Source organism: Delphinus delphis, chromosome 2, assembly GCF_949987515.2.
Source record: "Delphinus delphis chromosome 2, mDelDel1.2, whole genome shotgun sequence".
Taxonomy (NCBI): Eukaryota; Metazoa; Chordata; class Mammalia; order Artiodactyla; family Delphinidae; genus Delphinus; species Delphinus delphis.
Genome location: NC_082684.1, coordinates 147,968,979 through 147,995,927, shown reverse-complemented (window position 1 = coordinate 147,995,927; position 26,949 = coordinate 147,968,979). Strand labels below are relative to the sequence as shown.

The 26,949-nt window shown below is 37.6% G+C and overlaps 1 protein-coding gene across 1 annotated transcript in view; it reads left to right on the top strand.

Moving 5' to 3' along the window:
- Window positions 1-26,949, top strand: part of UNC13C (unc-13 homolog C) — a 574,105-nt gene that overhangs the window by 179,360 nt on the left and 367,796 nt on the right. Inside the window, exons 4-7 of the mRNA XM_060005943.1 lie at window positions 10,216-10,294; window positions 11,323-11,328; window positions 12,476-12,547; window positions 26,375-26,594. Coding sequence (XP_059861926.1) covers window positions 10,216-10,294; window positions 11,323-11,328; window positions 12,476-12,547; window positions 26,375-26,594 — 377 coding nt within the window. The remainder of the gene's footprint in view (window positions 1-10,215; window positions 10,295-11,322; window positions 11,329-12,475; window positions 12,548-26,374; window positions 26,595-26,949) is intronic.

Genomic DNA, 26,949 nt, shown 5'->3' with positions numbered 1-26,949 from the left:
TTGGTCCTTGGCTGTTAAATAAAGTTGTTTAAGATCACGCAGTTGAATTTTGTTAACTTCATAGGCTTCTGATCCCTTGTACAACCCTGGGCAGTCACTCCTCTGAGTACCTGCATGAGTTGCAGAGGAATGATTTTGCAGCAGATGGATAGGTTAGGGAAGCCACTTCTTAACTTACTAAGCATAATAGGTGGTTATGCTTGAAACTTTCATAGGTATGAGAATGTCGCTGAGTCCACTGGTTCCAGAAGTTTTCCAGCCATAGGATGTGAGATCCAGGGAGTCAGAGCACAGATGAAGCTATTGAGTGAGAGAAGTAACAGACTTGGAATCAGTGGCCAGAGAAACATTTTTAAAAATAAATAATTAATATTATAATATTCTGTCCCTGAATATTTTTTTCAGTTGGAATCCCTCCAGCACCCACTTCCTGGTTGGCAATTCATTAAACCAGTACTTGGTATATATTTATTGTTTTTCTAAAAGTATATTTTAATTCTACTGCAAGAATTCTGTAATACCCCTTAAAATAATGAGACAGCCATGGGATAACCTATCACCAGGGCTTGAGTCCGTTATGTTATCTGTGAACGGGGTACTTCCTGAGATACACGAGAGCTTGAGTTTTCTTCACTCTTTGTTCTTTTTCCTTTGTGGTGAGCAGGGCCTCAGGATCTTTCTTTGTACTACCTATCAAAGGTAGACCACTGGGTAGGGTGTGTCTTTATTCTGAGCTAAATTCTGGGCCATGTTTAGTGTTTCTGTTAGCATAGAGCAAATTATAAAAAGGATTCAAAAAATATTGAGAATAAGAGGCTGCTTGGGCTGTGAAAGTCTGGCAACCACCTAATGGCTTAGTCTCTGCCTTTAGGTACTACCAATTTTCATTAGTGATTGGAGAGGGATTGTTAAGAAACTAATTTTCATTATTGATAGGAGACGGATTGTTTAAAATTTCAGGGGATTAAATATTTCAGGGCAGCATATTTCTAAAGAATATTATGATTAAAAGGAATCTGAGGTTTCAGCTTTGAGAAATGTAATTTCTTTGCTATTGTATATTTGATTGTATTTAATGGCCTCTAAGTAAAGCATATTAAGAAGCTGGTATTTCATTAATTTATGAATGATTATATTTTATAAACTATATGTAAATGAATGCTGAGTTTTTCCAGAGAGAGATTACTAAGAAAATTAGCTTTAAACCAAGGAACATTAATACACACAATTTCATATTTACTATAGCTTTGTGCCACAGAAGCCTAGTTTAGGAGTTTAAAAAACTAACACCCTAAATCAAGACCCTATGTGGTAAGAATTTTAATTAAAGGGACATTTTTCCCCAAATAATAACAATTGCTTAGTCACGAGAAAATTTGGGGGCTGCATATTTTATTTGTTTTCTGTTGTGTAGTATGTGATGTTATGAGTTTAATCTAGGTGCAGATAATGTTATGGGAGGGGTAAGAAAACTTTCTTGTGTAGGGAATTGCAAGCTTTAGAAAATGGTATATTGTCTCTCTGATAAACAATCTGTTAAGGAAGTGAGCCCTGGAAAGTACACGTAATAATTGAGTTGTTAGAAGTTAATCCCTGACACCTGACACTGTCCCCGTAAGACTAACTTTGAGAAATTTTCAGGGGAGTGTTTAACAGCTGCATTATAGGTTTTCACTTCTGCAACTCATTGTGTGCTAAAACCTAGGACCATTTGGTTGTTTCGCTATGAAAAATATTTTTAATAATTAGAAATATAGCCTGCAATCCCCGTTACTAACAGAATGGTGAATCTTTCACATCCCCTTTCTGTCTTTAAAAACTTAAAAATGATATTAGCTTTTGAAAAATAATGTAAAAATGAATAATGAGGTAGTAAGCGTTTCTGAAACTGTTTCAAAAGAACAAGGATTTGAAAGGAAAAGCCTGCTTAAAGTACTAAGGAACATTACAGAGTGGTAAGAGATCAATGCCTAGGAAAGGAGAATGTAATTTAGTGGAATACAAAGGCTCTCCTTGGCAACAAGGCCATTTACTCTTTAAAATATCATAGCAGTTTGAATTGGAAATTTTACCAGAGTTCATAAAGTGGAATGAAGGGGTTGAAAAGAAAGTGGTGAAACCACCTCGGTCAAGACCCTCATTAAGGAATCCAGAATTACTTCAGCAATCTTTTAGACCATCTCTCTGTCTCCTTTATCTGTCCTCTAATCCATCATGAACAGCACTGCCAGACTGGTCTTCTTAAAACATTGCTTTCATCATGTTAGCCTCATGGCTACCTACTCACAACAAGATGGATATGGCAGTTCTGTTCAAGATGAACTGCAGATAAGGAAGTTAGTAATTAGAAAGTTAACGGAAAGAATTCCAAGTATAATAGGATAACATTCACAACAAAAATTGTGGTGATCCAAATATAAAGAAAGATACAAATGAGAGACAATGTGAGGAAGGAAAAGAAACTGTGATGAATGGAAATGGACAAGGCTTGGTACCTCTTGGATATTAGAAGCGAAGGAGAGGAGGGAAGGGCATTAGTGATGTTCTGGAGTCTTGAGAATTTCTAGCTAGCTGCTGTAAGCTGGGTATCTTGAACAAGAATTTAAATTTTTTTGCAGCTGAGTTTCTATATGCCTAAAATACAGGACTGTTAGAATATATAATTTCGTAGGTGGCTTAAGTTTTTCAACTTGGATTAGCTGTTATTAAGGAGTTTAAGCCTCTGCAGCTGGACAAATGGTGATAGTATAAAAATCCGAGACATCAAAAGGAGACATCCAAAATAATTTGCAGGAAAGATAATTGGTTCTAAAATGGATGTCTTTACTTGAAAGTGCTGACAGGTTTGTGGAAATATTGAAGAACACTTAAAAACTATTTATTGATACCCACTGTACTCCAGGCACTCAGCAAAACAAACATGCTCCTTGCCTACTTCAGTGAAGTCAATTCATATACAAATTTACTGTATGAACTAGAGAAAGAGTAATAGAATGAAAGCAAGAAAGAGAAAGGAAACCATTTAAAAATGATGGCATCACTAATCATTAGAGAAATGCAAATCAAAACTACAGTGAGGTATCACCTCACACCAGTCAGAATGGCAATCATCAAAAATTCTACAAACAATAAATGCTGGAGATGGTGTGGAGAAAAGGGAACCCTCTTGCACTGTTGGTGGGAATGTAAATTGATAAAGCCATTACGGGGAACAGTATGGAGGTTCCTTAAAAAACTAAAAATAGAGCTACCATATGACTCAGCAATCCCGCTACTGGGCATATACCCTGAGAAAACCATGTACCACAATGTTCATTGCAACTCTATTTACAATAGCCAGGACATGGAAGCAACCTAAGTGTCCATCGACAGATGAATGGATAAAGAAGATGTGGCACATATATACAATGGAATATTACTCAGCCATAAAAAGAAATGAAATTGAGTTATTTGTAGTGAGGTGGATGGACCTAGAGTCTCTCATACAAAGTGAAGTAAGTCAGAAAGAGAAAAATACCATATGCTAACACATACATGTGGAATCTAAAAAAAAAAAAAAAAAAGGTTCTGAAGAACCTAGGGGCAGGACAGGAATAAAGACACAGAAGTAGAGAATGGACTTGAGGACATGGGGAGGGGGAAGGGTAAGCTGGGACGATGTGAGAGTGGCATGGACATATATATGCTACCAAAAGTAAAATAGCTAGTGGGAAGCAGCTGCATAGCACAGGGAGATCAGCTCTGTACTTTGTGACCACCTAGAGGGGTGGGATAGGGAGGGTGGGAGGGAGGGAGACACAAGAGGGAGGAGATGTGGGGATATATGTATATGTATAGCTGATTTACCTTGTTACACAGCAGAAACTAACACAACATTGTAAAACAATTATACTCCAATGAAGATGTTAAAAAAAAATGATGGCAATTCAACTTGCCAGTTCACTATTTTATTGATGTTTGCCCAGAATGATCAAGAGTTGTTAGATAAGAATATGCTGTACCTGACAAAGTTTCATTTCCCTTTGGCCTCGCAGATGGGAACAGCATTGTCCCACTGCACATAATTTGCTATATTTTTTATACAACCATGGCCTCTAAACTCAAGCCGATTACACTCACCCCTTGCTGTCTGTGGGAGATTGGTTCCAGGGCTCTCACAGTTACCAAAATTTGAAGATGCCTAAGTTCCTTGTATAAAATGGTGTAGTATTTCTGTATAACCTATGTACATCCTCCTGTGTACTTTTAATCACCTCTAGATTACTTACAATAGCAAGTAGAATGTAAATGCTATTTAGATAGTTGTAAATGCTATGCAAATATTGGCTAGCACACAGAAAATTCAATTTTTTCTTTTGGGAACTTTCTGGATTATTTTTTTCCAAACGTTTTCAATCTGCAGTTGATTGAACCTAGGAATGTGGAACTGGTAGATACATAGGACTGGCTCATCTCACTCTCCACCAAGGAACTAGTGACTACTCCAAGGCAAAAGGAAATACGGCTGTGCCAGTTTTACTATCTGCTTCTGGGAATACAAGAGACAGTAATGGAGCACTGTTTCCCATAATGCCCGAACACTGTTGCTCTTGATGGCTTAAAAGACAGTAATTTGGAAAAAGTCCCAGACAGTGACAATTCTGGGTTGCAGAGTAATTCTGAAAGGTTGAATTTTGAATGAGAAGTTTAAGGAATAACAATGTTTTGCTTATATTTTCCTTTTCATATATAGAACAATGTGCATGACATATGACAGAAATCTATGCCATAGACAGTCACTTAAAGAGTGCCCTTTCAATTAGTATAAAATTTAAATTCTAATTGCTAAGAAAGCATGGTGTCAGATTAATTTGATTTTTTCACAATGATATATAAAATAATGCTTTATCTTATGATAGATGGTGCCTTAGTTTTGATGCGATAAAGAATCAAAAAATCATTAGGAATTGGTGATTAATTGGCTGTGAGGAATGAGTCATCAATTACACAAACATAAATAACTCATTCGGTGTTGACAGTAATGGAAATCTTTTCCAGAAGGTGAAAAAAAATGAAAAAAAAATATTAGGATATAACATATCCTAATATGCTGCAGGGGAATAATTAAAGTGTATAATGATCATCAAGAAAAGTGTGTTAAAATGTATGTAAAATAGATCATGTTAAGCAAAAAAGCAATATAGATCATTGTATGTTTATCACCATTAAGTAATGAAATAAATACAAAGAGTTGTTTTTAAAAGGCTGAGAGCACAGCTGTATTAGAGGAGAGGGAGTTGATATGATTTATTGTTAACCTTTACATTGCCTTAATATTCCATAATGCTAAAAAAAGATTAATTATATAGCCCTGCCCAATAAATGCCTTGGAAACATAGAAATAAACAGAAGCACTATAATTTGTTTTTTCAGGCCTGTAGTCTTCAATTAATTTACCAACTCCTTTGGATATAAACAGAGTCTACCAATTTTCTGATTTCTAATGGAAATCAGCAAGTCTCTGAATATTACCAATTAAGTATCAAGCATCCACATGCGGAAGTAGCACATCTTTGTCCCATAATCAGAAGGTACTACTTTCGGGAAACCTGCTCAATTGTTTTCATGCAGTACTCTCCCTGTGCCTTCTCAGAGTTCTTTTTCAATCCGTAGAGACTCCGTATGTTATCAGATCAATTTTGGATTAAAAATAATTACTATGTACTTAGTAAAAATCAGCTTTACCTCTTCTACCTGTGTATCAGATTTCTTAAAAATTACAGAATACTGTATATATCTTTTAGACAATATGTGTTTTTTTCTGTAACAAGATAATCCAAGTCAAGGTATATAGCCATATACTTTTATACTCATGTTATTAAACTCAGTAAACTTCTTTTAGTATAATTATGCAAAGAACTAAGGAGTAAAACCATGAAAAATATGAAGACTTTTTAATACAACAAATGTTGGATTAGAACACATCTCAGTTTAGCCTGTAAAATTATATCCATTGTCAATTATATGTGATCATTGACGTTCCAGATATTTCTGTAGATCTCCTGATACTTTTATCTCATTTGTAACTCCTGTAGTCTAAAGGTCTCCTTTTTCCTTGGGAGAACACTTGAATAGCTGGAGAGGAACCACTTGGGAAGGATTGGGACTATCTTATACAGTAATACAGTGTTTCTAATTCGAAGATAATACCCTTAGAATACATTTTTAAAATTCAAATACTAGCAGCACCTTTACTAGGACAGGCCTCTGATTTCCTCCTACCAAAGAAAAAATATTAGTTATTAAGAACATGAGGTTTGAGGCAAGACACTCCTGCAATAGAAATCAAGCTCTGCCAGATATTTCTAGGCCTGGGGAACTTGTTCAGTTTACGGTTTATTAAAGGTAAAATGGGATTAATGGGAAACCTCAACTCATATTATTGTTGTAAATGTGGAATAATGTAATCATATAAGCAGTAGAGTGTGGTAAGACAAATCCTGGCAGTGCTAACTCTGACTTAGATAATGACCTTTGGGATGATTCTGAACTATTCTATGCTTCCATTTCCTCACTTATAAAGTGAGAGACATAATTGTAGTTATACCTTATTGGATTTTTTGAGAATAAAATGAGGTAATGCTTGTAAAGACTGGCTATGATGGATAGCATTCTCTCTGGCTCCTGGTAAGCGCCACATAAATATTAGCTAGAATTAGCTAGTTTGCTTGCTACAGTTAAAGATGGCTTCATCCAATCAGCTATACCAGAAAGGGTTGAAATCAAACAGCTTCTTCCCTAGAATTAGACTTCCCTTCAGAATTACTCGTCTGCTGTTGCCTGTGCTGATGACTCCCTGTGACCTCCAGATCATCAAGCCTGGCTCATTTCTTTAACGGATATCCATGAACTTGACCTCTTGCCTATAAGGCAATGATTTACTTACCTACTGTTCTTTCCAGGCTTCACCATTTTTTTGTTATCTAATCGCTCCCAGGTCTCTCCTGGTTAGGAAGTCTCTCAGTAAATATTACAAAGATATTTGTGTAGAGCTTCACAGTATTCACCAAGCACTTCTCTATTTATGAGGTGAGGCTATTAGGGCAGGTTTATTTATTTATTTATTTTTTAAGATTCAGGTTTGAAATAAAAGTTTTATTATTACTTGATGGATAAGCTCATTAAAGTATACATTTATACAAACTTCTTATAGTAATGATGAAAATGTAAAATTATAAGGAAACACAACCTGATAAAGAACATTTTGGGGACTATCTGTGAAGGTTAAGAGAACATTTTTATGGCATTGCAATTTAAAAATAAAGGTTTAATGAAAGTAAATGACAAACTCAGAGGGGACAGAGATGAATTTTGGATCCATGTCTTCTAACTTGGGTTCAAGTTTGGCCTGTTCTGACGAGAGAAGCATAAGGGTGAAGTGTGAGGTTCAGGAACATATATATGTGTAATTGATTCCTGAATTTGTGAAAATATGAGGTTGCTCAAAATTCTAGGCTGGCTTGGGAAGTTAAGTTCCACAAGAAGGAAAACATAAAGAAAATAAATAATTTGTTATTGATAGGAAGAAAACACATAACTCATTTATATAACACTTGGCAGTTTATAAATAATTTTCTCAACCATTATCACAATTGAATGTGTTTCTTTACAAAGTTATTAAAGTAACTTCAAAACACTTGGAGGCAGTTAGTATGGTTGCTATGTAATGTGGTGGAAAGACATTTATTGAGGTACATTTTATGCCATTATTATCCTGTTCACAGAGGAGAGAAAGTAGAAACTGCTTGGAATCAGAGCCTTAGACTGGAGCAAATGAAACTGGAAAAATCCTTTTAGGAACCCGCTCACATAATCCTTTTCCCATATATTTGATGTTTGGGATGTGGGAGGGTCAAGGCAGGGAGAAGGCAAGAATATGGAAATAGGATAGGAGGGAAGAAAGACGTCACACTGAGAGAGCAGTAGTCTTTCTGAAGGTGAGTGTTGCAAAGAAAACAAAATATTCACTGCCCTTTCCTCCTCCTATACTCTGCAGTTTCTTGCAGTTCATAAGGAGATGCTGCCAATGATTCTTTTGTGATTGCAGTTCTTCATCTCTGACTGTCACCGTGACTGTCACAGCCCTTAACCTACAGAGTGTCCATTGGCATTATTCTAGAAAACGATGGAAGCTGTATTAACTCCTTTTTCACAGGTTCAGTGGTGGACTACTTAAGTGTCATCTCCCCCTACCACACACTGTCTCCCCTCCCATCTTTTATTCCTTCCCCCTCTTCTTTCTTTCCTCTTCCTTGATCTCTGCCCCACAATTACTCTTGTCCTGTATTCTATGATCTACAGGTAACTTTTAGTTCAGGTGTGTGACCTTAAGAATATTCTGTTCGTCACTGACATCTTTCTTACCCGTGTGCAGTGGTTTTAATATTTCACATTTATTACTGCATTTGGTCCTCATTTTCAGACATGTAGTTTATGGCATTATTACTATTTATTATCATCTTATCTTTATAAATATTTTGCTTTTAATATTTTGTATGAGTTGTATGATGCATCTTTGTAATTTGTCCAAGATCACCAAATTGGTACAACTGGAAGTATTTGAATTAAGACTGTGGCTACTGAGAGAGATCCAATAAGACAAAGGTTTCCCTTTGTTAAATTAAGCAGCAGAAATGAAGAAACAATCTCTGTGTCAGTGAAAACTGGACAGTAAAATGCTGATAACCTATTTTTGGCTGTTGTAGCCTATTCCAGTGGCAGAGCTGCCCATCTAAACCCAACAGTATGAATTGTGGTGTTTCTGGTGCAAAAGCTGACTCTCAGCTAGAGGTTAGCAGGGGTTTTGCAGTTCAAGTGAGCGGAAGGAGTAGCTGTCATCAATGACGTTAGCCCCTTTTTGGGTGTATAAAAAGACTACCTTTAATGCAATAAAAAATCAAATTCAGGGCTTCCCTGGTGGCGCAGTGGTTGAGAGTCTGCCTGCCGATGCAGGGGACACGGGTTCGTGCTCCGGTCCGGGAGGATCCCACATGCCGCGGAGCGGCTGGGCCCGTGAGCCATGGCCGCTGAGCCTGTGCGTCCGGAGCCTGTGCTCCGCAACGGGAGAGGCCACAACAGTGAGAAGCCAGCGTACCGCAAAAAAAAATCCCCAATTCAATCTATTAAACTTATTTTAATAAGTATTAATGTTAATATATTTTAAAATTAGTTTAAATTGCAAAGACGGCACATGCTTATTATAAAAACATTGGACATTAACAGATTTATAACATAGGGAGAGTCTTCTCTTTTTCTATCACCCAGTTTCTCTCACTCAACAGAGGTAACTGTTGAGTGAGAGAATTGATAATAGTCTGTATTAAATTCTAAAAATTTGGTGAATTTGGTGAATATATTTCTAGAAATGTTCTGTGTATATATAAATGCACATACAAATGTGGGACCATACGAAACAGAATATGCAAACTTGCTTTCTGAACATACTATAAGTATTTTTTCATATATACACATATATACTTACCTTATTCACTTTAACGATTGCATCCTTCCCATTGTATAATATACTGTAATTCATTCAGTCGGTATACTGTTGTTGAATATTTAGGTGACCTAGCTTTTGTTGTTACTACAAAAAAAAAGTTGCAGTGAACATTCTTGTATAACAAATTATTATAATCTTGTGCATTTATCTTTAGATACTTCAGATAAGTGGAAATCCTGGTATTGGAATAATCACTAATATTTTAGATGTGTCTCTGAATCCTTGAGATGCCACTTTGGAGTTCAATCTGTGAAGATGCAATATACACAAAACATAGTATCTTTACAATAAAAGTAATTTTTTTTTTTACCATTGCAGACAGACCAAACTTCCAGCAAAACTGGTTTGGTTCTGTTTTTCCTGGAGGTGCAAAGTTCCATATACCTAACAGTTTCAGTTGTCCTCTCTGTGGTACAGTAAAACAATGTGTCAAATCAGGCCATCTATAAAGTTTCAAAGTATGGAACTATCTAAGAAGGCAAGAGATCACTATGTGTGGTAGTGTCCTTTTTGGTACCTCAATAATGGTCCTTGAGTCTTGGATCTTTGCTGCTGTCTGAACCAGCATGATAATCCTTTAACCTTTTTTCACAGCCTTTTTACTACAAAGAGTGGAATTTTTCTTATAAAGAGTCAGTTAACCATTAAAATCATTCCTTTGTGCCCTCTTTCAGAGCCGGTTGGGGACTTTATGGTATTGATAGTATGCCAGATCTCCGAAGGAAAAAAACTCTGCCTATTGTACGAGATGTGGTGAGTCACTCCTGTTTAATTCATTTTGACTGCATACGTTGTCTTTATCTTTATTAGATGTCATACTGTCCTTCTCATTAAATGCTTAGCCTGTAAATATTTCATAGAATAACACACAGCAGAAGCTGGATGCTAGCAAGTGTTATATTTATTATTTCTTTAAAATCTCTTAGATGGAGGAAATAACTCTAACCTTTTGACAGCTTTTAATATTAGTTGAAATTACAAATTGAGTTAAAATGGCCCTATAATTGAGCAGAAAGAAATCACACAGCATGCAAAGTGGGCTGCTGCACCTGGGCTTTGGTGACCACAAGTTTACTTTGCAGTTGAAGGCTATATTTGACAGTCTTCATCTTAACCCAGTAAACTGCTTTATGAAGCATGCAGATAATATTAATCACTTCCTTATTCTCATATATTAAGATCAAGTCTAGCCAAATTAATAAGCTGTTCCACTCTCCGGAGAAAACCATGGCTTCCAAGTCATTAAAACCTTTATTAGCCCTGAACATAACTCTGAATGACAAACTCTCCTATAGGAAATAGGCTGGGGACTGCTTAGAGATGCAAAGAATTGATAATAGTCTGTATTAAATTCTAAAAACAAATAGGCCATCAACATGAAAAAGAAATGTTTTCTATCATTCACAATGTTTTCATGTTTTGCTGGAGGCTCATTCTTAATAGTTTATTATATTAAAATATATTTTCCCTCAGAGAAACTGAAGTTTTCCTTTTAGCAACAACGTGCACAATTTCTTGATACCAGTCATTTTCAATTTTGCTATGAAAACCTTCATCTGAAGGTCATCACTTTAGTTTTAAATTAAGAAAGACAAAATCTTGCCTGGAAAAATCTTTCGCTGGAAAGCATGATATGTCTGTACAATTAGCTCAGATTCCTGCCATTATAGTGTGACATTATTTTTAAGTGTTAGGCTTATTTAACATTATTACACTCTTTTCTCACCTGTCATATGTCTAATTATTTATATTTTGTTTTCTCTGTCACTTGGACACTTCAGGCCATGGTAAGTGACTTTCATTTTATTTAATTAATACTTGGCAGTCTTTTCAAATGTACACTGCTCTTATTCATGGGATCAAAGAGAGCAAAATGGGGAAATAAAAAGAGACATATTCGAATAAGAAGTTTGGGTTCTCCAAGGTTTAACATCTAGTTCAATTCTGAAAGACAGACCAATTTACATAAACAACAGGTACAAATGCAGGCTAAAATAAAATAAAAACATAACTTTAGGGACAGTAGTTGTCCGAGATGGAAGATCATCTTTGGAGGTAAGTCCTGTATAAGTTTACGTGGTAGGAGTGGAGATGGTAGGAGTTTACAAGTGAGGAGTGAGTCACCTGCTCACTTAGGACTGTACTCAACCTAACTGGGCACACTGGCTTTGTAGCTCCAAGGAGATATATTTCTGACCAGATCTCTTATTCCACTGTGACTTCCCTTTGTTCTTAATGGGAGAGAAGATTTAATATTCCCACATAGCACTCCTGATTTCCAGAGTTCTCTATAGCACCATCGGGTATATTATATTGTATATGTTTCAGGTGGGAGCAGCATAATGGTTCTATTTTACAGGGGAAACTAAAGGGATGTGACTCTTATTTAAAATCACCTAAGTTACCAACATTGAGTGAAGAAAACAAGTCTAATGATGATTCTCAGTTGGCAAAATGGACCCTTGGAAGAAAATATTCTGGCCAGATGTGGAAGCATATTTCAGGGAACTATGGACAACTCAAGAATCATCTAGTACCAGTCGTGATTCAGGGCTATCAGACAGATCAGCTGGCTCTGTATCAATGGTTATGTTTTATGAAGGAATGTGATTATGATTGTCTTGGGGAAAAACAATGTCTTAGAAGCCTCTTGCTAGCCTAGAAAACTTGGGCTTCAGGCCTGCCTTGCTGGGCCTCAGTTTTATCATCTGTAAAATGTAGAGCCTAGGTTTGATGATCTAAAGGGACTTTTTCAGCTCTAATGTCCTATGATTCCACATTCTGGATGAACTGGCTGACTACTGAAAATGGTAGGTCCCTATTGACTAAAGTGTCAATAGCGATAGTCTGTACTTTTACACTTTCACCTTCTGCTGAGTAATAGGTACATAGCAGTCACCTCATAATTCTGTGTTTTTTTGGTTCTATTTTAAGACCCTGGCTGCCCGGAAATCTGGACTCTCCCTGGCTATGGTGATTAGGACATCTCTAAATAATGAGGAATTGGTAGGTGCAGAGTCAGTTACTAACTATGCATTGATCGTGGTCTGGGGAAAAGCATTCTGCCTGGGCTGCTTGTTTGTTGTGTTCATTCCAGAGTTCTAGGAATCATTGGGAACGTGGGGAAAGTCTGACCCTAAACAAAGTTTCTCAGGTCCTCAGCTGCACGATCGTACAAATTATCCTGTGCTGCTCAAATACGCATGCACCTTCCCATCTTTACAAATGCCATTTCATCCTAACACAGTTTGTCACTGTCCACCTAAAAAATCCTGCTAAGTTTTTACATAGTTCACGTTTTGCTTCCTTTTGGAGGCTTTCCCAAACACCCTCCTCCCCTTCTGGCTCAATTATTAGTTTCTTCCACTGGGCTTTTCTAGCATTTAATCATGACCTCCATAGTATAGTATGGTGTAGCATGGTTAAGAGTGAAGGCTGCTTGGGGTGAGTCCCATCTGTGCCACTAAATTAGCATTGTTATGTCTGATAAGTTATGTAACTTCTCTGAGCCTGAGTTCTTTCATGTGTATAGTGAGGTGATAATAATACAGAAGATTAAGGGAGTGGATGAATATTTAACACGCTTACACGGCCTAGGGTACAGTAAACAATAAATACAAGCTGGTATTCTTATTATTTTTGTTACTACAGTTTGATTATCTTGCATAAGGCTTTCCTTTTAGACTCCATGAAGGTAGCACTATATCCTGTTAGTTGTTCTTGTTAAATATTTTCATCCCTATTGCTTACTACACTGTCTGACGTAAGATAGAAGCTTTGTCAATTCTTGTTGAATGAAAGAACCAGCATGATTAAAAGGTACAAGTAGGGTCAGGGATTCTTGAATTTTGTTCATTAGAATCACCTGGGGGAGCTTTAAAACATACTTATGTCTGAGTCTCACTCCCATGATTCTGATTTAATTGGCTTCACATATAGTCTGGATAGAAGAGGTTGTTTTGTTTTGGTTTGTTTAAACTTCCAGGTGATTCCAATGAGCAGTGGGTGTTGTGCCATGGTAACTGCATCCTGCACAGCCACTCTGCTGGGGCTGTTTTAAAAAAAAATAATTAATTAATTTTTATGGCTGCCTCGGGTCTTAGTTGCGGCACTTGGGATCTTCGTTGAGGCACGCAGGATCTTTCGTTGTGGTGCATGGGCTTCTCTCTAGTTGTGGTGTTCGGATTTTCTCTTCTCTAGTTGTGGCACACGGGCTTAGTTGCCCTGCAGCATGTGGGGTCTTAGTTCCCTGAGCAGGAATCGAACCCATGTCCCCTTCATTGCAAGGCAGATTCTTTACCACTGGACCACCAGGAAAGTCCCTCTGCTGGGGCTTTTATCCAATACAATTTATCTGTGCCCTCCTTTATTGCAACTAGGTACTCTACCTCCCCCAATTTTAGAGACTTTGTCATTCTTAGAGAATAAAAATGTGGCCACTATTATTACTTGTTTTAAATTTCTATACACTTGCCATTTAAACACCATTATTTATATTTTTCATTCTCTTCTTCCTGTCATTGTCATTTTCCACCCAAAGCCAACCTTTCCTAGGTGTCTATCAGCAAGCTGCCCTCCCCAACCCAGTCAGCCCTTAAGTACTACATCAGCAATAGTACATGTCCCTTTGGATATCTGGGTGCTACAGCAAGTTCAGAACATTTTTTATTGTGCCGTAGGATTTTTAAAATATGGTTGCTTTCCCAGGGGCTTCTTCTTATCTACTGGGTTTATGATGCCATGTAATATTTTCACTATAGTTTGGTTACGAGAGAAAGTAAACATTCTCTGGTATATGAGAAAGCTTCATATTGCTTGCTGAAACTCAAAGTATCCAGTCTTTTGCTTTTGAGGAAATAATCAAGATGGAAGGTTTTTATTGATAGACTCCTAGACTGTTCCTTTCTTATATTTTAAAATTTGCTATTTGGTTTAACGCACAAATACTCATTCCTATGAAAAGTGAAGAGGAAAGCGACAGAAATGAGAGGAATGCTACTACATTTTCTGAGGCTCTGACAGAGACCACACCCTCACTTCATAGTTAAATTAGCTATTGATCTATTGTTCCTTTACTTAAACATATCATTTTGCTTCTTCAGTTTCAGAAGACCTATGTAGAAGATATTTCTGTGTGGGTGTTGAGTGGATGAACAGAGTCCATCATCAGCTCCCTCTAAAACTCATAGAGCCCGTATTCCTGGGGCTCATGTCTCAAAAAGCAAATGAAATATGACTTCTGTACAACAGGCATATTAAATGCCACTCTTGACAAGCTGTCACATTAAGTCATTACATGGGCAACTAACATAAATGCTGGAGCAAATACTTTCCACTTCCCAGTTCGTGAGTCCCAGGCACCCTCAATGTGAAGCATGAAATATTTGCCTTTACATGAAGAAAAAAGGCTTGGCCATGTGGAAAATGGTAGCCCTTCTATTTGAATTAAAGAGATGTGCGGTAAAACGCTCAGTCATCTCTTCCAAGGAAGGAAAGGGCTATAAAGTCTGATGCAAGATGACAGTGGGTCAGCCAGCACCACCTCCACTGACACACTGTTGGCAGTGAGCAAAGTATTGCCAGGCGCCCCGTCCATCACCAATTCCTAGTCACCACAAGGAGCTACTGGGACTGATTGGGAATCTCCGTCTAATCAGCCCTTAAGTACTACAGCTTTGAAACATTCCCATCTGGTTTGATAACACCAGACAGGATAACAGTCTAGTATCCATATACCACAACAATAATCCGCCTGGCACTGCACTGCTCAGCTTTGTGCTTGCTTTCTCAGGGGTAGTTTCCTAGGTTTAGAGCCAAGAGTAGCACAGTCACAGTAAATCCATTCACTATTTCCACAAATATTAATTGACTGTCTTCTGTGTTTCAGGCAGTGTTTCAGATTTTGGAAATAAGGCAGAGAACAACTCATTTAAAAATCCCTGCTGTCATGATGCTTATAGTGAGAGAGGAGCTGAGATACTATGTTCTGTACCCACTGTTGCTATAGTTCATAATGGAAGCTTTTAGTAGGCAGGGGTATTTAGACTAAGACAGGCTTAGATGATGGTTATGAGAAACTCAGGTAGAGTGAGGAATCCAAATCACCAAGGCTAAAAGAGATTCTAGAACACTGTTTGTTCTTTCTGGGTTGGTGTCCATGTTTAGGAGGCTGGCATACGGGCAGGCTTATAGGGAGTGTCAGTTCTCATAAAGGGTTGATTTGTCTAGGAGGATAGAGGTCCTTCTTCCAATAACAGGATTCAGGCCAAAGAAAAGGGACTGGCAAGAACTAGGTGTGGGGATAAACAGGATATCAGAGCTGGGTCCTATTCCTAGCATGACCTAGAAAGAAACATGGAAGGAGGAAGCAGGTCAGAACACCTGTCTGGGACCTGGGGTTCAATCTGGAAGTTGCAGGCTCAGTTCACCCAGGGATTCCGGACTCCCGCTCAGGAACAGGAATCCTTTCATACCACGTGAACAAGTATTGAAGTGATGTGGCCTGAATTTGAATCTCAGCTCCACCTCCTATTGCCTTTGAGAACTCATTTCTTATCAATATGCTTTGTCTCCCTGAGACTTGTTTATCTCATCGTTAAAGTAATGTAGTAATACTTATCTCACAATGAGGGAGAATTAAAGAAATGTCTTGCCAGGCACAGCAGTGTCAGGGCAGTGGAACAGGGTCTTAGGATGAAGTATCCAGAGTACCTGCTAAGCCCAGTGCCTCCCTGTCACCTTTGCAACTGAGGGGCAGATTGCAGGGAGTACTGACAGGGGAGTCATCAGCACTGACACCAAATATACAGGTTATCTCTTGTTTACAAGTAGTATTGCTATTGGGGCTGCTTCTTTCCTTCTTCAAGAGAAGGAAATCATGGTCCTTGGCTTGAGAAGCATGTTGGTCCAAGTCCACCATTTACTAGCTGAGGGAACTTACGCAAGTTACTGAAATTTTCTTGACATCAGTTTTCTCATATGTTTGCTAATTATGTAAGATTTTTGCACCTGTATTCATTAGTAAAATGGCCTATGGTTTACCATGTCTTTGAACAATTGTGGCATCAAGAAGAAACGAATTTTATAAAATAAGTAGGGAAGCTTTCCTTTTCCACTTCTCTAGGGTGATATGCATAAAGTAAGTGTTGCTAACCTTGAAAGACTGACAAAACTTGCCTTTAAAACCGTCTTGCACATTTTTTTGTTTTTGATTTTTTAGGGTGGTTTTATGACTACTAAATCAATTTATGTAGTATAACAATTCTATCCATGTTATTTAAACATTTGTTCTTGAGTCAATTTTAATCATTTATATTTTTTCCAGAAAGTTATCCTTTTTTCTAAATTTGCAAACTTAATACCGTCAAATTGTTCATATAATTGTATCATTTATAAAAGCTTGTGCTGTTTTCATCTTATTATTTATTTGTATTTTTTTTCCTCTCTTTTATAGAGTCAGTACTGCAAGAGATTCTCTGGCATTTGTTTTGTTGACTCCATATTTTGTTTCTTTGTTTCATATTTCATTTATTTCTGCTCTTACTCATCTTCTACTTTTTATATTTTCCCTGAAGCTATTTTTCTAACTTAACTAAGTTGAATGTGTAGTTTGTTAATTTTTATTGTTGCTATTAACTAGTGCATACACACAAAATAATATCTACAACATAAATGAAGGGAGTAAATAACAGTACAAACACCTTATATCCATCATTCAGCTTTAAAAAGAGAATATTTCCATCCCTTGTGTATTCCTTCTTCATTTTCTTCCTCCTTCTAAACTTCAAAGATTTCGTGTCTATCATTTTGTTGCTTCTGTTTATATTTTTACCACACTTGTATAACCTAATTTTCTTTTTGTCTTTTCTATCAAATGCCTTTTAAACTATTCATTTTCCTCTCAGCACACTTTAGCTGCATCATACAAGTTTTGATATATAGTGCTTTTATTGTTGTTGAGATAGAATTATTTCATAAATTGTCCAGTGATTAATATTTTGACTCATCAGTTATTTAGAAAGTGTATTCATTAATCTTCCAAACATAAGGGCTTTATTTTTGTTACTGTATCGTGTTCAGAGGACGTGGACTGTATTTTCAGTCTTTAGTATTTAATTGAAAATTGCTTTGTGGCTTAGTACATGATCAGCACTAGATATCCCATATGAGCTTTTTCTGTTCAGTACATAAATTTTGGGACTTCTATATCCCTGATAAATTGTTTCTTTCAACTTTTGGTAGCAATCGTGTTAATTTCTTGCATGTTTTTTCCTTAAACATATTCTATGTGATATTAATACAGCTCACTGAAGTAATTAGGTTAATATCTTCCTTGATAGAACCTTTTCTGGCCCTTTCTTTAAATCTTAATGTGTTTTATGCATATCTCATAAAAACAGATAGCTTAGTTTTAAAATTCAATCTCAGAATTTGTCTTTTTATGGTTGGATTCAGTTTACATTTATTATAATAAATTTGAGCTTAGTTCTCTTATTTTTTTATTTTTTTGTGGTATGCGGGCCTCTCCCTGTTGTGGCCTCTCCCGTTGCGGAGCACAGGCTCCGGATGCGCAGGCTCAGCGGCCATGGCTCACGGGCCCAGCGGCTCCGCGGCATGTGGGATCTTCCCAGACCGGGGCACGAACCTGTGTCCCCTGCACCGGCAGGCGGACTCTCAACCACTGCGCCACCAGGGAAGCCCAGTTCTCTTATTTTTAAATGTTTAATTAAAATACTTTTCAAATTTTAAAGTTGATCAGTAATTCTGTCCTGAAAAAATATATAAAGATCTGAAAATGCTTAGTCTCTGATTACTACCCTCAATGCCCACATTAGGTAGAAGTCAAGTCTAAATGTCCTATCTGAAAATGGTCTGAAAACCCAAAGATCCAAGCCCATGGAGTTTAACTGGATCCCAAACATACTTCTTAGTTTTCCACAGAATCTGCTTTTTTAAATCTGTCATTAAGTCCCATTTATTTATTTATGTATTTAGGTGCCTGGGGAATCTTTCTTTGCAGCCCTTCTACAAAGTAAAATGTTTTTTTCCCAACACTTACCTAGTGGGCTATATCAACTTCATTTGCCAGGTTTCCAGATCAGTTTTCCAATAAACAAAATGAATATAGTAATATTTCTAGAGGATTTGGAGGGGCATCAAATGAGATAACAAATAGACAGCACTTCAGCCATTTTGGATGCATAAATATTAGTTATTATTTTTATGATTGTCTACTTTCACTACACAGCTTTACATAGCTACACGATTGACTTTCTTGGTTTTACAAGAGAACAATAGAATGGGTTCCCTTTAAGAGGGAGGGTCACCCCTTTCCCTCTCTTCCTTTTATAATATCCTAACCCGTCTTCCTGTTCTTTCATGGCCTCTGTCAGAAGATTTATAAGAATTCAGTCTCTGCCCCGACTGGTAAGAATTAGACTTTCCAGATTAAAATGCCTAAAGTTTCTCCCAGTGGAGAAATTCAAATTATTTTGGCCGCTTATATTTAATAAGTTACTCATCTCATACCACCTTCTTTATTTGTATATATATATAGTTTTTCATTGAAAGTTTGAATTGGAGAAAAAGTGATACTTATATAGTACACGACAAATTTACCCTAATTTGTTATCAGATCAAGTTCCATGTCATGTATTGGCATGGAACCATATTGTACTTCAGACTGTATATACTATATTGTCCTCTCCTTAAATTATTGAGCCATCTATTTTATCACTGTTCTACCCTCTTTATTTGGACTCAGTCCATAAGTTACTTAGGTCACTGGTAATTAGTACCTCTTATAAAACAATATAAGTAAAAACAAATTACTTACAGTCTTCCATGTATAGGCACATAACTTTTAGTCTCTGTTAGCACTTTCTGTGACAAAAAATTTTACCCAAGTAATTTTAGCTTCTACAGTCAGTCTTATGTAATGATTAGTCTAATGAGTAAATCAGTCATGAAATTATGTCTGTTTTTATACTCAGGAACTTATTCTACCATTGTTCTGTCCTCATGCTTATGACCCGTTTCAAAGGTCACATTGTACCTAATCTTTGCTCTGCAAATCTTTCTGATGCTTTTGTCCAGAAATAGCAAAATGATACTTAGAGGACAGTAAGTAGATTTCTAAAATCATGCATCAACTATGTGAAATATGCTTGAAAAAAAGAAGCATACTTTTTTTTCCTGGAATTATCTAAATGTGATTGTTTTCAAGTATAGGAAAGAGATGGTTTACGTAGTTCTATGAGGGAAGCCCACAGGATGCAGAGAAAAATAGAACTTCATTAGTTAAGTTGCTGGTTAACATAGGAGAGGGAAAAGGAGAAAAGGTATGTGGAAAATGGCGACAGTCAAGCTTTGTTCCTGTTATAAGTGTTAACAGTTTGTAGATTGGAATTTTGGTTGTCCAAAGACACTGGTAATTGTTCCCTGAAGGAGGCTTGATTGCTTTATTTCTCGGACTCATTTTAATTTCCCCATGTAGTTATCAATAGAAAAGGCAATTCATTCCCTGTCCTAATTGTTCAAAAAGTGATATATTAGGGCAACTCACTTTAAATTCCAGTTTCTCAGAGCAGGAGTTTTTAACAAAATCTATGTCTAAAATATGAGCATCCTCCTCTTTGGAGTCCAAAGGTTGTACTTGGCTACTAAGTCTTACCTGAGTGAAAGCAGAGTAATCATTTCTGCAGATTAAAGCAGTGTTGAAGCAATAAAAATTGCCTTACTTTTTGGAATCACACTAGTAATATAAAAATAATGTTTATTGTTCTTTACTTCATTGCAAAAGCTTGATATCGTGGCTATAAATAGAAAAATTACTGGAAGAACATGCATCAAACCGTACCTAACTTTGAAAAATTAAATTATTTTTTATTTTAATGCTTGTTTGGGTTTATAAATTACTCTTTCAGTGAGCATGCATTTTATTATTATCAGAACATACATACATTTTAGCAAATAATATGTGTTTGTTGTAGAAGATTTGAAAAGTTTAGAAACACTTAAAATAGATTAGCAGGAAGTCTCCCAAATTGCTGAATCCATTCTGTCCTTCAGTCCTAACTCCAGTAATTGAGCTCTGCTTGTTCTTCAGACCACCTTCTCCATATGTCTAGTTCCTTGTTTACCTAGGCCAGAGACCCTCTCTTGATAACATAACCAGTTCCCATCCTTTCACATCAGCTCGGATCCTAGTAGCTACACCCTATTATCTTACTGCCTACTCTAAGTACATGTGTGTATGTATGAAAGTACGTGTGTATATATATTTTCTCTTCCCTTTAATCCAACTCTTAAAGGTCAGTTACAGGCTTCCATTTCCCATCGCCCATGGCTAATTTGACTGTTTCCCCTTGTTTTCTTCTGCTTTGTTTTTATTCAGTGCCCAATATCCTATCTTTTGCCTTATTCCACAAAAACTCCACACTATGTCCTTATAATCTTGTTTGATCCGGTCTTACTTTGCTGCTTACTTTGCTGCTAAAAATACACTCTTTCCCCCAGTATGCAGTATTCCCCTGAGACATGAGTCCCTTATCAGATGTATTTTTCATGCTTTCCTTAGCCATTCATTTCCTCAGTTTCTAAAGTGACCATCATTCCATCTTAGGCTTTGTTGGAATAAGAAATGTTTTCATAAGCCATTTATTTTATTTTATTTTATTTTATTTATTTTTTAAACATCTTTATTGGAGTATAATTGTTTTACAATAGTGTGTTAGTTTCTGCTTTATAACAAACTGAATCAGCTATACATATACATATACCTGCATATCTCCTCCCTCTTGCGTCTCCCTCCCACCCTCCCTATCCCACCCCTCTAGGTGGTCACAAAGCAAGGAGCTGATCTCCCAGTGCTATGTGTCTGCTTCCCACTGCTATTTTACATTTGGTAGTGTATATATATCCATGCCACTCTCTCACTTCGTCCCAGCTTACCCTTCCCCCTCCCCATGTCCTCAAGTCCATTCTCTACATCTGCGTCTTTATTCCTGTCCTGCTCCTAGGTTCTTCAGAACCATTTTTTTTTTTTTAGATTCCATACATATGTATTAGCATACAGTATTTGTTTTTCTCTTTCTGACTTACTTCACTCTGTATGACAGACTCGAGTTCCATACACCTCACTACAAATAACTCAATTTCGTTTTCTTTTATGGCTGAGTAATATTCCATTGTATATATGTGCCACATCTTCTTTATCCATTCATCTGTCGATGGACACTTAGGTTGCTTCCATGTCCTGGCTAATGTAAATAAACCTGCAGTGAACATTGTGGTACATGAATCTTTTTGAATTATAGTTTTCTCAGGGTATATGCCCCATACTGGGATTGCTGGGTCATATGGTAGTTCTATTTTTAGTTCTTTAAGGAACCTCCATACTGTTCCCCATAGTGGCTGTATCAATTTACATTCCCACCAACAGTGCAAAAAGTTTCCCTTTTCTCCACAGCCTCTCCAGTATTTATTGTTTGTAGATTTTTTGATGATGGCCATTCTGACAGGTGTGAGGTGATACCTCATTGTGGTTTTGATTTGCATTTCTCTAATGATCATTGATGCTGAACATCCTTTCATGTGTTTGTTGGCAATCTGTATATCTTCTTTGGAGAAATGTCTGTTTAGGTCTTCTGCCCATTTTTGGATTGGGTTGTTTGTTTTTTGATATTGAGATGCATGAGCTGCTTGCATATTTTGGAGATTAATCCTTTGTCAGTTGCTTCATTTGCAAATATTTTCTTCCATGCTCAGGGTTGTCTTTTCATCTTGTTTATGGTTTCCTTTGCTGTGGAAAAGCTTTTAAGTTTCATTAGGTCCCATTTGTTAATTTTTGTTTTTATTTCGATTACTCTAAGAGGTGGGTCAAAAGGGATCTTGCTGTGATTTATGTCATAGAGTGTTCTGCCTCTGTTTTCCTCTAAGAGTTTAAAAGTGTCTGGCCTTATATTTAGGTCTTTAATCCATTTTGAGTTGATTTTTGTGTATGGTGTTAGGGAGTGTTCTAATTTCATTCTTTTACATGCAGCTGTCCAGTTTTCCCAGCACCACTTATTGAAGAGGCTGTCTTTTGTACATTGTATATTCTTGCCTCCTTTATCAAAAATAAGGTGACCAAATGTGTGTGGGTTTATCTCTGGGCTTTCTATCCTATTGCATTGATCTATATTTCTGTTTCTGTGCCAGTACCATATTATCTTGATTGCTGTAGCTTTGTAGTATAGTCCGAAGTCTGGGAGCCTGATTCCTCCAGCTCCATTTTCCTTTGTCAAGATTGCTTTGGCTGTTTGGGGCCTTTTGTGTTTCCATACAAATTGTGAAATTTTTGTTCTAGTTCTGTGAAAAATGCCATTGGTAGTTTGATAAGGATTGCATTGACTCTGTAGATTGCTTTGGGTAGTGTAGTCATTTTCACAGTCTTGTTTCTTCCAATCCAAGAACACGGTATATCTCTTCATCTGTTTGTATCATCTTTAATTTCTTTCATCAGTGTCTTATAGTTTTCTGCATACAGGTCTTTTGTCTCCTTAGGTAGGTTTATTCCTAGGTATTTTATTCTTTTTGTTGCAATTGTAAATGGGAGTGTTTCCTTGATTTCTCTTTAGCCATTTATTTTAGAGTACTTTTCAAGCTTTGGTAAACATGTGCCCATATCCCCAAAACTCAAGAGTGAAAAAACTCATAATTATTTTTTTGGGACTGGGGATATGTACCCTGTAGTGAATTACCTAGTGTTTTTCTCCAGCTTCTCCAGCTTTCACATGTTATGGTTTATTCTAATGCCCCATTCAATTGATTTTCAATGTGCTGTCTAGTAAATTTTCCATGTTTTTTCTTTTTGAAATTAGCTTCACTTGCTCTTTTCATGAAATGGACCATCCCTCTTTAACCAAACCAAACATTTCAATGAAACCTTCTCAGCTGTCTTTCACTTGCTTTCCTTCAGCCTATTTATTGTTTTTGTTTTTGTTTTTGTTTTGTGGTACGTGGGCCTCTCACTGTTGTGGCCTCTCCCGTTGCGGAGCATAGGCTCCGGACGTGCAGGCTCAGCGGCCATGGCTCATGGGCCCAGCCGCTCCGCGGCATGTGGGATCTTCCCGGACCGGGACACGAACCTGTGTCCCCTGCACCGGCAGGCGGACTCTCAACCACTGCACCACCAGGGAAGCCCTCCTTCAGCCTATTTAATTTTTTAGCAAGTGGTCCTTATATTTATTACTCCTACTATAGCCTAAGGATTTAGAGCACTGACTATATGTCACTTGAATTCAATAAAATGAAAATGGATATAGGGAATTACAGTGTGTTCATCATCAAATTTAAATTATACAGATAAATTCATGTTCAAAATCAACCCTTTGCCCAGCTTTGCTTTCAAAATTAATATGTATTTCTCACTTGCTTTCAGTAGCAGACTGTTCTCTTCCCACCCAGTGTTCCAATGATTTAGAATTGTTGTTTTCCCCTACTAAGACAACAAATTATGCAATCTCAAATATACCTAAAGTCCATTCTTATTTTTTTGGCTCAACCGAAAATTTTGTATTACACTCACACACACACCACATATACACATTACACGGTCATCCAGCCCCTCAGCTCAGCTAGAACATGAAACTGTCAATGGAGAGCTGATTGTAAATCTGTTATGCCGAGAATCATTCAAGTCACTTTGATGATATTGAATATCACTCTGCTAGGCAGTAAATGGGAAGCAAAGATGCATAATACATACTTCTAATTCTAAAAGAACTCTTAGCAGTTCTTTTCAAGACAAGGCATCTTCATTAGGGAATGAAGCCAAGAGATTTATTGGCTTAGACTGTCTTTATTGAAAAGTGATGGATCCACTTGTTTTGTCGATACAAACCCTAACACAGGGGTCTTCTACTTGAGAACTTCCCATATTTTGAACATACTGTTGCTCTGTAGACTCAGGTGAAATATAAAGAGCTTTGACCGGCCCCTCATGGAGTAGCAAGGCTGCATCTTGCTGTTCAAAAGCTAGAAAATTTTTTTAGTAATGCTTAACTCCCTGGTAGGGAACCTCCTTCCACCATTAACAAACATATTCTGGGAAAATACATAATGAGGGGAATGTATTAATAAAGGGAAATACACTGTTGCCGTACTATGGGTTTGAAAAATAATGACAAGTTAGCCATTTCAACACTGTGGGAAGACATTCTGAAATGAGATTTAAGGATGATTAATGCAAAATACAAGTGCTTCCTTTTTAGCATTGCTTATCAGCTGGACTCCTACAGGATTTATGTAAATAACCATTCATTATGCATCAGGTAGTTGTGGGAAGTTATTTGTATTTGTAACTTCAGAGAGTGCTAGTCTTTCTACCAGGACGTCACCTGCATAGTGGGATATGACAATCAAATGGACAGACACATCCAAACAAGTCTCCACTATCAACAGTAGTACTTATTTTTTTTTTTTTTTTTTTTTTGCGGTTCGCGGGCCTCTCACTGTTGTGGCCTCTCCCGTTGTGGAGCACAGGCTCCGGCCGCGCAGGCTCAGCGGCCATGGCTTACTGGCCCAGCCACTCCGCGGCATGTGGGATCTTCCCGGACCAGTGCACGAACCCGTGTCCCCTGCATCGGCAGGCGGACTCTGAACCACTGCGCCACCAGGGAAAGCCCATACTTAGTATTTTCTTAGTGTTTGAAGTCTATGGACTATATTTGTTACCATCTCACTGTTTGATCTTCAACATAATATGGTAGATAGGTAGTACAGGAAAGTGAGGATTAGAGAGTTTAAGTCTCTTCCTAGATCACAAGACTCTTAAGTAACAGACATTCATTAATTTCACAACAAAAAATGTGTTGTAACTTTACTATGCCCAAGGACAATGATAGGCAATGTTTAGGCACTAGAGAAATAGGGAAGAGAGCTCCTGCCTTCTGAAGCCCACTTCATATGTCACATGATGGGGCCTGTGCTCGTGAACTCAGGCCTCCTGGCTCCTCGTTCAGTGCTCACTCTACCAACAGCTTCCATGTGCTATTAAATATTATCTCCCTTTAAAATATAAAGCACCATGGGAGAGTGCCACATTTAACCTTTACCTACTACTAGGACTTTCTTATCAATTCGTTGATGAGCTCCTTCCTAAGGAATAGGTGATGAAAGCAGTTCTCTGTGGAAAGATCTATAGAAGAAGTGTACTTTGGGACTGGGGAGGGGTGTAGTGTTAGAGAGGGTATAGAATCAGGGAGATGAGGCCTGGGTAGAATATAAAAGAGGGGAGGGAGTGTTTCTAGAGGCTTAAAATCAGCATTGAGAATATTTTGCATTACTTCGTAATTTTACCAAGAACCAGAAGAACCAATTTAGACCAAGGATAGTAATATAATTCCTTTTTTTTTTTTTTTTTTTTGAATTGATGTTTCCTGAACATCTATCTCAAGCCAGAGACTAGGTTAGGCTCTGAGGATTGATCCAGCAGTGAGCAGTGTGCTCATCATCCTTGCCCTCATGGAGTTCACAGGATAGAGAGACATAGTCATTATCAAGCAACAAGAGCTCTGTGCTGCCATGAAAGAAGCTTACACAGCAGGGAGCCAGTCCAATATGAAGATTGGGGAGTTCTTTGTGTTCAAAGCACTGAATTGGGCCCTAGAACACTGAGCAAAGAATAAGTGTGCAGAGTTATTCTGATGACTGCCCTCACTTAAATCAATAATCAAGGGGTCCCCACAAAATAGCGTTTTCAGGAAAAAGTTGTAAAATGGTTTGTTTTATGATGAAATTCTCCAGATCCACTGATGTGGCTCGTGTTGGTTACTTGTCTCATCTTCACAGAAAATACATGTCTTCAAGAAGACTTTGCAGGCACTGATCTACCCCATGTCCTCCACCACCCCACACAACTTTGAGGTCTGGACAGCTACGACACCTACCTACTGTTACGAGTGTGAAGGGCTCCTGTGGGGCATTGCCCGGCAAGGCATGAAGTGTTCAGAGTGCGGAGTGAAGTGCCACGAAAAGTGTCAGGACCTCCTGAACGCGGACTGTTTGCAGAGTGAGTATTCGGTTAGGTGAAGAGGCAGGTGTGCAGAGCTGGTCTCACCCTATGCATTTTCAGCTCCTGCTAATTCTCAACAAATCCTACTCACCCCCGGCCTATTCATTCACACAAAGATATACATACTGCCCGCCAAGTCATGTAAATGATTGTGTTTTCCTACACTGTTGACCTTGGCACTTTCAGATTCCTCAGAATAACGACCTGGAGTTCAGTGGCACTCGGACCAAGTAGAAAACTTCACAGTGACTTCCAATCTTTGTTCTCACTTTTATCTCATAATAGCCCCACGTGGTCAGTGGGAACATATAAAGTCACATTCCTCAAACAGGGGTTAAGACACACCCCTGCG